The following is a 9912-nucleotide window of genomic DNA, read 5'->3' on the forward strand; positions in this document are numbered from 1 at the left end:
GTTGTTGTTGAGCGGATTGTTGTCATGTCCCCGCAGTGCCTGTAGTGGTGCTGTGAGGAGTCTGCTGTGGATCCAACAAAAATCCTCAGCAGCCTACCTACTGCTTGTAATTTGCTCTGGATAGCCTATATTTAAATGTATCCTTATTTCAAGATATACCGAGCTCGATGAAGATCGCTGTTACGATCCTATCTCGAATATCGATGCACAAATAGCCTAGCTGATTTCTAATAGACATTTCGGCCGATCTATCTGGAGCGAATACCTCACACAGCCCCATACCAATTCAAGGTAAGCGAACTCGCGCACAAGCCTCGGTGTCGATTTCTGAGCGTGCCGCTCTACGCTCGCCTCAGTCCGGCCGTGCGCTCCAACTAGAGCCCGGTGCGTTATCGAAAGCTAAGAGGCCTCTTCATCAATGACTCGTTTATTTTCACAGCTCGTGGTTTAACCCGGTGACTTAATGCTTTAAATACTCATCGGGAGGCGTTAAACGGTGACAGTTTTAAGCTTCATCGCCTGCTGATTTCACATTATGTAACGGATAGTGGCTTGAATTCATGATCGATTATGGACGTGGAGGCCTCCGGACACACACACACAGGCCTTAAAGCCTCTTTGTTTGAAAGTATTTAGCCACAAATGTGTCATGTTTATTCACACCAAAAACCTCCACGGCGACCGGAGCCGATCGCTTATGGTTCGTGTGTTATGATGCCGCTTGCGTTTTTCTGAATAAAGCTGAATTGAAAGTAGACCTTTACGGTGTTACCGTCCGATGTTTCCGTTTCCTGGTTAGCTACCGCCTACTACATCTGTGTTTTTAGCTTCTGGTAGCTGCGTTAGCTCACTTTGCAAATCTGACTTTTTTTGGTTTATTTTAAAACATGCGGTCAATGTTGAGTTAATATTCCTCCCTAAAGACGATGCATGTTGTGTCTCATGCGTTAAAACAACAGGTGTGCGTTACACCTGGATGTGTTTTTAAAAATAAACCAAGCTAAGCTAACGGTGGCTAAGTCACCGCTTCATCCTGCCTGTCCGGTTTTCTTCCTCCGTATTTACTTAAAGTTTGTTCTTGTTGTTTACCCTCAGACTGACGTACATGACAGTCCTTATGTGTCCCAACATGTACTCCAGCACTAACTTTAAAAAAAACACACACAGTTTAAAGTTAAATGTAGCTGCTAACGCTTCAATTATCGTGACAGTGTGCTGAGATAAAAACCTGTGGCGTCCTGTTCGTGTTTGTTATGAAGCAGAAGAAAAGCTGCTGATCCGTGTTGGAAGAGGACTAACTAGAAACTTACATTAGACTAGATTAAATATACTTTATTCATCCCACCACTGGGAAATTTACAGTTACAGCAGCAGAGGAAAGTGTAGCAAAAAGTAGAAAAGGCAAAAAAACAAACACAATAAACAGACAGAAATATCTATAACCTACAATAAACACAAAAAACTGAGGATAAAAAGTGGCATGATATATAAAGAGTCTTGTAATGTAAAGTGATCATAGTGTCATAGTGTAAGAAATATTGCAAAGAGTTTAAGTTAGTTAGTTTCACAGCGATGCCCGAACACCAACTAGAAACTTAGTTTACATTAGATCAGATTAGATTAGATTAGATTAGATATAGTTTATTCATCCCACCACGGGGAAATTTACAATTACAGCAGCAGAGGAAAGTGTAGCATACACTACAAAATTAGAAAAAAGTAGAAAAGGTAAAAAAAAAAACCATAATAAACAGACAGAAATGAAACATACACAATAAACACAAAAAAGAATAACCTTCAAAAACAGACAAGTACTGAGGATAAAAGTGGCATGATATATAAAAAGAGTATTGTAATGCAAAGTGACCATAGTGTAAGAAAGATTGCAAAGAGTTTCACCAACTAGAAACAAGTGACTGTTTCCAAGCTTGTAACTTTTTGTCATGTCTTAACCACCATATTATCTTTCAAGTGTCAGCTTGCTTTGAGGGGGGATAATTGAATGGACCAGGGTTTGAATGAAAATGACCTAGTCTCTGTTTTCGAGACGGAGAAATTAGAGGGTGCAAAAGCAAGTTGTCAGTAATCAAGAGGCAACGTTTGTCTAGACAATAAAAAAAAAAAAATCCCAATTAAATACTACACGTTGTTTATTATCCCGTCATCCATCCATGCGGTTAAAGACGCTGCTAATTATGTTGCATGGTTAAAAGTCATCAAATCAAATTTAGATTTTATTTGTATAGCCCAAAGTCACAAAGTACATTTGCCTCGGAGGGCTTTACAATCTGTACAGGGAGTGACACCCTCTGTCCTTAGACCCTCAGTTAACAGGGAAAAAGGTGGAAGAAACCTCAGGAAGAGCCACAGAGGAGGGATCCCTCTCCCAGGACGGACAGACGTGCAATAGATGTCACGTGTACAGTCATGTGTTAGGTATATTTGATTAGATTATACTTTATTCACTTGTTACAGCAGCAGAAAAAGTGTAATATATACCTGCATGTGCATGCATGGTCACCTCCTCACTATGAAGCGTCAGTGATGTAATTCTTGGTTTCTTCCCCCTCTCCATCAGCTGATGTTGTCAAGGACAAGAGTCACGTGATGTATGAAGGCAAACACATACACTTCTCAGAGGTGGACAATAAGCCGTTGTGCTCGTATAGCCCAAAGCTCTGCAAGCAACGCAGACTAAATGGCTACGCTTTCTGTATACGGCACGTCCTGGAGGATAAGACGGCCCCCTTCAAGCAATGTGAATATGTGGCCAAGTACAACAGCCAGCGATGTACCAACCCCATCCCCAAGTCTGAGGACCGCAGGTGTGTGATCTTTTTTTTTGCGTGCATATCTTGCATATTCTATAACATTAACGTCACTGAGGCGTGTAGTATGCTGAGGATGTGTTCTTGTTTTTTTTTTTTCAGATACTGTAACAGCCACCTGCAGGTTCTGGGTTTTATCCCCAAGAAGGAACGGAAAAAGAAACACGACGCTCTGGAGGACATGCGCTCGCGGGCTCACCTGGAGTCAGTGGCTCTCAACATAACGGTGCCCTCTCTAGCTTTGAAAGCTTCCAATGGTCTAGATGAACTTCCGCCATCTCCCCCCTGTACGCGCCTGTTACCCCTCCCCGACGGGGAACTCCTGGACCCTTTTGCCTTTTACGAGGACGACACAGACGGGGAGGAGGTGGGCGCTCCTCGGAAGAGCAGCGCCATCAAGAAGAAACTACAGAGTCGCCTTGTGCTCAACCAGAAACTCTGCCATGACACGGACCTCTTCCAGCCGCCTCCTGAGCACTTTAGTCCCTCCCCTGTCCCTCCTCACGTCCACCCCTCCTCACCGCTCAACACACATCTCCAACGGCAGCAGTCAGGTCTCCGTCAGCCGCCCCAGCACTCGAGCGTGATGTCGTTCATCTTCCCCGGACAGCAGCAGGGTTTATTATGCAATCCACCACCACCTCAGACGGTCAACTTTCTGCCTCCAGGGATGCCCGCTAATGCAGCACCCAGTCCCGTGCAAACTTCTGGGCCATCACTCGGCAGGAAAATGCCTTTCACTGCTGCTCACTTGCCTGTCAGTTGCAAGGACAGCGGCAGTAACAATCAGCGGCATGTGGTCGTCATGCGTCCCGCTGTCTTCTCACCTTCTGCAAGCTGCCTGGCCAGGTTGCAACATCTGGTGCAGCTCTGTGCCAAGAGACACAGGGAGCACGGAGACCTCTTTCCTCATTTAGGTGATTCATTGAAATCCATTTCAACACTTTTCTTGTCTTTATCAATTTTTAAAGGACTGCGTGAAATCCTTCATGGAGATTGAACTGCTCTGATAACTTCTCTTCCAGGATTGGATTGGTCAGAAGACAGCGCCGATGATGACGATGATTATGACGACGTAGAGGAGGCTGAGACATTTACTCCTTTCCAGAACTCTTGGAGACCACAGAATGGGTCAGTATCCGAACACTTTAACCCCCACAGTGTAAACTCTGACCCAACATTTTATTAATCATGATTTTTTTTCTAAATAGTTTGGAAGACGACAGTGGTTCCTCGCGGAGAACGCGGCTGCTTAGGCTTTGCTCGTACCTCCGGGAGAAATACAAGCACATGTGCAGGCAGGAGAGGGCGAGTATCCGCCAAAAGAGATACCGCTATGCCTTCCGCAAAGCCTTGCTGCACGCTGCCAGTAACAACCCCGACTGTGCCGGGCAGCTGATCCAGGAGTTACGCGGTGCCTCTCGAAACTCCTCGAGGTATTCTCAAATGTCATGTGTGTTAGTGGGGGAACCAGCCACAAACTTTCACCCCATTCATCGATTTCCAAAAATAGATCAGGTTTCATCCATTGTTTTATGACTCACTCGGTGGTTCTCCAATCATTTTATCTGCTAATTTTAAATGTGCAAAACACAGTAAACGTTGTCGCTGTTTGCTCAGTCCAGTCTGTATGTCTCTCCAGTGTGGCTCCAGCACGGCAGCAGAACACGGATACGGGGACCTGCACTGGCAGCACAAAGGGCCAGGCCTGCAACAACAGAGCTCTGCCCTTCACTCAACACTGCTTTCAGCGTATCCTTTCCGCCCACGTCACCGGTCGCACAGCTGGTCGCACACACAAGGGCGAGAAGAACAGCTGTGATTCTTTCAAATTTAAAAGATTTTTGTCAATTTAAAACAACACGCATGCATCCTTTGCGATGGAGAACTATGATCACGTCGCGTTGGTTCTGTTTCTGTCCCGTTATTTCCTTCATTGTTCTCCGCAGACATTCTCTTGAATCGTTCCCAGCAGCTCTTTGCTAGTTGCACAGCCAAATTTGCCGACGGTCAGCAGTGCTCCATCCCCGTGTTTGACATCACGCACCAAACACCACTCTGCGAAGAGCATGCCAAAAAAATGGTGGGTTCAGTATTCAACTTTATTTGTGTGTGTGCATTTTAGATGAGAATGACATGTCTGCGTAATAAATACGTACTAATATATGCTTATGAAGCGAAGCTGTGGGCTAATGATGATCTCCCACACAGGATAACTTCCTGCGAGGGGACGGTAACCGTCGAGTGCAGCACCAGCAGCAGCAACAGCGGAAGCCACGGAAAAAGACCAAACCACCTGCGCTCACCAAAAAACACAAGAAGAAGAGGAGGAGAGGGCCGCGGAGGCCTCAGAAGCCCATCCCTCCGGCGCTGCCGCAGGGGAACCTGGGAATGCCTTCGACGAGCCTTGCGATGCCATCACAGGCCAGCATCAGGTCTGCCATACACCCGCGTGTCTCCTAACGCTGTCGAGTTAAAAATTTAGTGGTGCAGATCCAGTGTCAGGGAGAATACTCTCAGGTCGCACGTTTGAACAGCTTCCTTCGCCACGGCAACATGTTATATATCTTCTCTGAGCTTTTTTTTCTCTCTCCTGTCTTTGCGACACCAGCCCTTCGACTCCGGACCTGAGTGCGGAGGAGCTTCCGGACGACATCACCAATGAAATGGCAGACATTCCAAATGACCTCGAGCTAAACCAGGAGGATTTCTCCGATGTTTTACCCAGACTAACCGATGACCTGCCGGACTTTGACTTGTTCGAAGGTTGTAAAACATCCCCCCTGTCCACTGTTCCTTTTCATGTGTACGCTGACAAAGTCTGATTTTAAAGTAAATGTTGCATATTTGTGTGTGTCTGCAGGTAAGAACGGGGAGTTACTGCCCACCACGGAGGAGGCCGAGGAGCTGGTGCGCGCACTGCAAGCTATGGGGTCCTACCCAGACTCTTTAGTGTGCCTGACCTCCATGGCAGACCTAGCCCCCTCTGAAGGAGTGGACCACCGATCCATGACAGTGTTCCCTGGTCCGGTCCAGCCGGGGGGCATGGGGGACCTGCTCAACAGTCGCATCCCTACGGAGAACTTCACCAGCCTCGAGCTGGAGGACAATCTACTGCAGTCCACCGGGGGTCACTTCCCCTCCTCGCCGCCCTCTCAGCCCGCTAACCAGCCCCCGACGTCGTGCCCCAACCTGACCTCAACCTCCACAGTAGCTCCCCCCACCACCTCCATGCTCACTCAGACCTCCATAACAGAGCGAACGTTTTCCCGGACGCACGCGTCCCACGTCCTGGTCAAGTCGGACGTGCCCACGTCATCTCCCCAAGGCAGCCACTACAGCAGTGAGCATGTGCCATCACCATACAGTGACCACATATCTTCTCCCCATGCCAGCTCCTTCCAGACTGACACCCCTCTCCTGCTGGAAGTCCCTCTCAGCGGGGTACCAGGACCCCCACGCACATGGAACAATCTCCCTCTCACGCTCACCGACCCCACGCAATTCGGCAATCTCATAGGCTCAGAAAGTCATCTCATATCCACGTCCCTGTCCACTCCCCCGGCCACCACCCACTCTGTGACGCTGCAGCCGATGGCCGCGCTCTCCGCGATGCCCCAGAGCGGCTTGACAGGTTTAACGACTCCCCCCGCCCCGTCGTCCTCCTCGCTCCCATCCTCTTCACGCGATCTTCTGACCTCCACACAGCCCAAGCAACAGCTCCCTCAGTTCAGCGCGGCCTTCGGCCATCAATTGGCCTCCCACAGTGGCATCCCGAAAGACGTGCAGCCCAGCCACAGCTCTACGGCGCCCCCGGCTGGCTTTTCCATAGTTAGTGCCACCGCTGCAAGTGCCAACAGCGCCACACCACCCTTCACGCAAAGCAAATGAGAGCGGTGGCCCGGCGCGACGACGGCCCTGTGGACTCACAGTCACTTACAATCCAGTCGACTGGCATCTGATTGAACACCCACCTCTCTTCATCTGCTACATGTGTGCAATGTGGTAATAGTGCACTATTTGATAATGAATTTGCACAACCCTCGATAACTTCTGTTTTCATTCTTTTATCGTGCAGGCCAGGCGTCTGTGATTTTAAGTCGGTGTGAGTCCACTCTCGTTCGATGCCTTTTTCTGGTTCGGTCAGCAGCGGGTGGGTGGGTGGTTGGGGGGGTTAACAGTGAAGACTTTGTGATGAAATAAACGGGTGAAAATCGGGGCAGGAAGGACCTTCATAGAAGAGATTATGTGTTACAGCGCTCAGAATTCATCGACGTTAGAAGCCTCAAATCAGTGGATCGCTTTGTTTCGCTTTGCCAGTTTTCAAGTCCTGTCTTTTTAAGATGATCAACTTTGCACCCTTTGCCTTGCTCAGATGGCCATTACACTTTATTTTTTTTTTATTTAAGTTTTTTTTTCCTCACCTGTTTCATACACTGCTTCTGTCACCCCTCTGGAAAAAAAGAAAAAAGAAAGCGTACAGGTTTGTGACACTCGTGACCCTCCCCCACCCCCCCCGTTATGTTTCAAAGCTATTTAACTGTTTATCATGATAGACTTATAGGATCTTTTACCGAGTCAGATTTCACACATGTCATATGAATTTACCAAAATACTTTTAAACGGCTGTTTTTTATATTGTGTATACTGTATATGTGCTCATTTATTGGTTTGCTCAGACGTCAAAATCCTCTGACCTCACCATTGGTTGTGGGACTCTGAGTGGCCCTAGTAGACACTTGAAGGTAAAAAATCTAGTTTTCTTAAAGCAATAAACACATTAACATAACTCTTTAGCATTGTAAGGTATTTTATCGGTCTCATTACATGTAGCTTCACTTGCTGGATAAGGAGTATATTTCGGCCTCTATAGCTGTTGTTTCTTACTTTACAGCGGCGGCAGCAGCAGTCAGAACTAGAGCCTATAGAGACCAAACCATCAGGTCAGCCTAACTTCTTCTCTCGGGTCACGCCGAGTGGATTTTTCTTTTTTTTTTTAAAGGCTAATACATGAGTTTCAGTGTTAATGGTAGAGAGGGGGGTGATGATCCAGGGACTTTAAGTGTCTACTCTCAAAGGTGCTCTCTGGTCCACATATACAATGGTCACTAATGACTTTCATGTCTCGTTTAAAAGAAAAAAAAAAAAAAAAAAAAAGGCTAGCTCAGTTTCAGGGCAACCCACGGTAATTCGTCAACCCGGAAAGATGAAGGTAGTGATTTGAATCGGTGTGTCTGAGGTAAAGAAAAGTCAAGTTTTACTCTAAAGTTACAAAGAAAAATATAAATATATACATATATATATATGAAAAACTGATGCAAACCTGGGGTCTGATTTGAATTTTTAAAATAAATGTCATACAGCAGTACAACCATGGCTTTTGATAGATATTATATTAGACATTTGACAGCTTGTCAGACATTGTTGAGTATTAGGTATATAGAGTAGCGGTCTCTATCTTGGGGTTTGTTGGTGAATTATTGAGTAGCAATGGATTGAAAATTGTTATTTGCATTGTATTCAGTGGAACCTGTGTCTTGTAGAATGAGTCTCTCGTTTTTTAATGGCTATCAAAAACGATTGTACGTTCTCTTTGAAGTCGGAGGGATCAATGTTTATATGCTGTGTATGGTGTCTCTTTTTTGTTTTTAAATATTATCCTGATGGAGAATAACTTTTTGATAGCTATTAAAAACACCAGGAAAGAAGTCTTTGCAGAGATTGCATGGGGCGGCAACCTTTTTTTGTGTGTGAGAGTATTAATAATAATAATAATAATATCAATATTTGATTATGGTCACTGGCTTGATTCTCGGAGGTATGAAACATTGGAATATATGCATTGCCATTTCGTTTGTTTTGTGGAGGAAAAACCAGATCGAGTTTTTTTTTTCCTCAACATGGATTTGCACAGGAGTGGATGAGGCTGGTTGGTGTTTCACATGTCCCCGTGTGTGTCTGTCTCTTTCTGTCTTGCCTTTTTTTTTTCCGTTTATATGCTTGGACGCTCATTAAAATGAACAGCTGCCATCATTACCAGCTCTGAGCTCTGCACCAGACCCCCCTCCCCCTTTACCACCCCCAAAAAAAACCCTAACCCATTTCCAGCTGTGAGAAGGCCCAGTTCTGTCTCTCCCTTCCAAAGAGAAAACACATTATGAAGTGTAAAACCCGTAGCTCATAGAGACGAACGGGCTCTTCTCTAGTGACCGGCGGTGTCGGCACTAATGGTTCATAAAACACGGCGCCCTGAAAAGCAAAAGAAGAATTAAAAAGAAGAATCAGGTTGAATGAAAATGTTTGCAAGGCGTTACTGCTGTACCCCCCCACATAGCATGAGATTAGCCACTGCACCAGTTTACTCTCTCAAAAAGAAAAAACACGTAGAACAAAACGAACAGGGCTCGTAGGCACATTTAACTGCTTGAATTCAGAAATGGCTGACAAATTCCTATACTCATTGAATGTACTGTATTACTGTTTTTAAAAGATAGGATGAGCAAATCTAGTCACCTTTTGTTATTGGTCCTTGTTTAATTTGTCTAAGGTATTTTTTGTATACAAAGGTTTACATTTTTATGTATATTTTTCTTGTGTACAAATTATGTAATATGTGTACAAACACTGTATGTTAATATCTGTATATAGTGTGAGAAATTTGATCTTTTTTTGTTTTTGGATGTATAAATAAAACTTGCTGTGAGGTATTTTTGTTATTTTGTATTTCATGAAATGTAACCGATTATTTAAACATAAATGCATCTGTAGCATTGAAACATTTCCATAGTCCACGTGATTTGAATTCCTCATCTTGTGCCAACTTTCAAAACTTGATTTCAAGTTGGCAAAAAATCTCACCACGGCGTCCGCAAGGTCTGTTCTGGAGCTTTTGATCGAATCGCATGGACTTCCTCAGTGGATGAATTTGACATAAATTAAGCAGTTAAGATAGTAAATGCTAGTGTCCAATGATAAATTGGATTGGTTGGTGAATTTCATCCAAACAATCTTAACATTACGTCCATTTAGTAACTGTTCTAAGTAGTGATTGGCACAAAATCGCTGATTTGTACAAGAAGTTTTT

At 45.2% G+C, this 9912-nt stretch overlaps 1 protein-coding gene across 2 annotated transcripts; it reads left to right on the forward strand.

The window, feature by feature from the left end:
* The first annotated feature begins 38 nt into the window (after nt 1-38).
* ino80da (INO80 complex subunit Da) lies at nt 39-9533 on the forward strand. Of its 2 annotated transcripts, none has more exons than XM_010737754.3 (10): nt 39-291; nt 2579-2825; nt 2931-3745; nt 3854-3959; nt 4040-4264; nt 4471-4580; nt 4778-4911; nt 5040-5263; nt 5440-5594; nt 5692-9097. In XM_010737754.3, the coding sequence occupies exons 2-10, from the start codon at nt 2608-2610 to the stop codon at nt 6717-6719; spliced, it is 3015 nt and encodes a 1004-aa protein (XP_010736056.2). In that variant the 5' UTR covers nt 39-291; nt 2579-2607; the 3' UTR covers nt 6720-9097. The 2 variants fall into 2 exon arrangements, with proteins under 2 accessions (XP_010736056.2, XP_010736057.2); XM_010737755.3 differs by lacking the exon at nt 39-291 and adding an exon at nt 2369-2436 and having other exon boundaries at nt 5692-9533.
* The last annotated feature ends 379 nt before the right edge of the window (nt 9534-9912 follow it).

Source organism: Larimichthys crocea, chromosome XVIII (assembly GCF_000972845.2).
Source record: "Larimichthys crocea isolate SSNF chromosome XVIII, L_crocea_2.0, whole genome shotgun sequence".
Lineage (NCBI taxonomy): Eukaryota > Metazoa > Chordata > Actinopteri > Sciaenidae > Larimichthys > Larimichthys crocea.